This window comes from Sceloporus undulatus, chromosome 3, assembly GCF_019175285.1.
Source record: "Sceloporus undulatus isolate JIND9_A2432 ecotype Alabama chromosome 3, SceUnd_v1.1, whole genome shotgun sequence".
Taxonomy (NCBI): domain Eukaryota; kingdom Metazoa; phylum Chordata; class Lepidosauria; order Squamata; family Phrynosomatidae; genus Sceloporus; species Sceloporus undulatus.
In genome coordinates, this window is record NC_056524.1 from 262031312 (window position 1) to 262034559 (window position 3248).

Sequence of the window (3248 nt, forward strand, 5' to 3'; positions counted from 1 at the left end):
GAGTATTTACTGATCTTCATAGCCCTCCATGTGTTCCTTGAAATAACATTATCTGGGTATCAGAAATAAAACTGATTTGTACAGAAACTTGGCATTTCCAGATATTAATTTACTTTTCCGGAGGCAGCCTTAGGTGTCCTAAATGATGCTGTGCTCCAGACCAAAGACAGGTGGGTGCTACATCTACACAACAAAAATAATGCAATTTACCACCACTTTCACTGTCATGGCTCCATCCTACAGAATCCTGAGATTTGTAGTTTGTTCTGTGAACAGAGCTCCATGACAGAGGCCAAATATCTCACAAAGCTATAAACCCCAGAATGCCATAGCATTACTATTATTATTATTCTTGATTTATATAGCACTGTAGATTTACACATAGCATTGAGCCATGGCAGTTACAGCAGTGTCAAACAGCATTATTTCTAGATTGAGGGAAGTAATAGTGCCACTCTGTTCTTCTTTGGTCCAACTTCATCTGGAATGTGTCCAATTCAGGGTACCAAAATTCAAGATGAATATTGACAAGCTGGAGCGGGTCCAAAGGAGAACAACCAAAATTGTGACATTCTGGGAACCATCGCCTATGTGGAGAACTGGGTATGTTTAGCCTGGAGATAAGGGATGACATGATAGCCATGTTTAAATATATGAAGAGATGCCATATTGGGGATGGAGCAAGCTTGTTTTCTGATGCTCCAAAGAATAAAACATGGAGCAATGGATTCAGACTACAGGAAAAGAGATGCCACCTAACCATTAGGAAGAACTTCCTGACAGTAAGAGCTGTTTGTCAGTGGAACACACTGCCTTGGAGAGTGGTGGAGTCCCCTTTTTGGAAGTTTTAAAACAGAGGCTGAATGACCACTTATCTCTAGTGAGTTGATTGTGTCTTCCTGCATGGCAGGGGGTTGGGCTGGATGGCCTTTGTGGTCTCTTCCAACTCTGTGATTCTATGTTTTCTGCAGTACAGATGCAGCCAGGCAGAGTACTGCCTCACTAAGCCTCCTGGATCTCTCAGTGGCTTTTGATGCTACTGGGCTAACTCGGCAGGATGGGTGTAAGAGGCACTGTGTTCCGATCTTGTATCTACAGGGCCAGATTCCAAAAGCTAGTACCGAGAGATCCCTGTTCATTCCAGTGGCTCTTATACAGTGAGGTACCATAGGGTCCTACGCCATCATGCTCATGCTGTTTAAGATCTATAGGAAGCCTCTGGATGAGGCCATTAAGATTTTAGGTGACATCAGTGTGCTAATGACACTCAGTTCCCTGTCATCAGCAGTTTTTGAAGGAAGGTTGTGGGGCTTTTTTAAAAAGAAAAAGCTTTAGATAAACCTGTATTGTTTTTCTTGCACTATTTTTTTAAAAATAGGTGTATGTTTTAAATTGTGTATGCTTTAATGTTGCAAGTAGTTTAATCCTATTGTAATGCTGACTTTAGTATGACTTTAGTGATTTTGTTTTAAATTTTAAGGTGTCTTCAGGTGGAAGAAAGGGCTTTAGAGAATGCTGTATTGTTTTTCTTGAACAATTTTTGGAGTTTTCTTGGCAAGTTTCTCCAGAGGGGGTTTGCCATTGCCATCCTCTGAGGTTGAGAGAGTATGACTTGCCCAAGGTCACCCCAGTGGGTTTACATGGCCGAGGCAGGATTAGAATCCTGGTTTTCAGGATCACAGTACAATGCTCAAACCACTACACCATGCTGGCTCCTAGTGTAGGCAAAGTGCTGCTCGCCCAATGTTGTTGGATTGCTATTCCCAGCATTCTTCACCTTTGGCTATTCTGGCTTAGGTCTGAAGAGAGCAGCAGTTCGACACATTGGGAGGGACTTTGCCAAACCTGGTCTACAGAAAGACCCTAATTGTTGGTGAGCTGATATGTCTTTATGGACATGTTATGTGCCCTTTGGTACAGATCTCTGTACTAGGACCTTCTAATTGAAATAGAAGGGAACAGGATAAGCTTTACTCTGTGCTAATTCTTATTGGGAATGTGGCACAATAGTATTGGCCTTTTGGAATGGTCTTTCCTCTAGCTTTAAGATCTGGTCCTAAAGTAATCTCCGATCCATTTTTATTTCACAGTACTGTTATGGTGCTAGGATGTTACATACTTCAGGTTGCTGGGAGGAAAGATGTATGAAAATCAAAATATAACAAATTGTTTTAACAGACATTATGTAGTGTGTGCGTGCGGGTGCGCGCGTGTGTGTGTATATAAATTGTTTGATTTTGACATCAGTTGTACAGTGGGCCCTTGGTATCTATTGGGGTTCCCATCAATACCAAAATCCGTGAAATCTGAAGTCCCATTAAATACAATGACAAAGTAAAATGATGTCCTTCATACAAAATGGCAAAAGCAAGGTTTGCTTTTTGAAATTTATATACTTTTGGGATATTTTCAAGCTGTGGGTGGTTGAATCTGTGGATAAGGAATTGTGGATGTGGAGGGCCAACTGCATTTATGCTCTAGTTATGTAGTTGTGCTATCAGGTCCTGAATAGAGAGCTCTATTTTTCTATATTTGTTTTTATATTTTCAAACTGTAAACCTGCCTGGGATGCCTTGATAGAAAGTCAGTATATAAATGCAATGAATATATAAATAAATATAAATCCTCTAATAAAACAAATCCATCACTTTCAGTTAGGTCTTCTTGAGTCAACCAATGTAAAAGCATAGTTAAGGAAGCAGGAAAGCAACAATATTATTCAAATCTAGAAATTATATTCCAGGATTCTGTAAGTACGTATCTAATTACTACACATACTGGGTTATAGGGTATGAAAAACCCCTCCTTCAAGACATTTTTTTTACAGATTGCTGGATGCAGTTAGACAGAATGATCTTATTTCACCCTCTAGTGGAATATCTTCACATTACAAAGGCTTGTCAAGGACCTTGAATGTCATTAAGACCAAAGTTTATTTATTATTATTTATTATATCTTTGGGCAGCAATCCTATACCTAAATCACTTGCAGTAGAAAGAACATGTTTTAATTCTGCATATGAGGTTTGGTCAAATTCAGTGTGAAAATCTGGGAGCCATGTCTTCATTTCAGAATTAGCTATCTGGAGGATCAGATGTTTTCACTTCTTACATATAGATGAATTGTAACAGTATCAAGTTTTGTATTAACTTATGTAGAATTTAATTATATCTATTATATAGTTTATATCCATATTGATATTGATATGAAAGCATGGCCGTGCGTGCCATTTTTGTGCTTTCTATTCT

General features: G+C 39.1%; 1 protein-coding gene across 1 annotated transcript in view; it reads left to right on the top strand.

The window, feature by feature from the left end:
• The first annotated feature begins 517 nt into the window (after positions 1–517).
• Positions 518–3248, top strand: part of TTC14 (tetratricopeptide repeat domain 14) — a 30846-nt gene continuing 28115 nt past the window's right edge. The window contains exons 1-2 of the mRNA XM_042458546.1: positions 518–603; positions 972–1063. Of these exons, the coding sequence (XP_042314480.1) occupies positions 518–603; positions 972–1063 (178 nt within the window). The remainder of the gene's footprint in view (positions 604–971; positions 1064–3248) is intronic.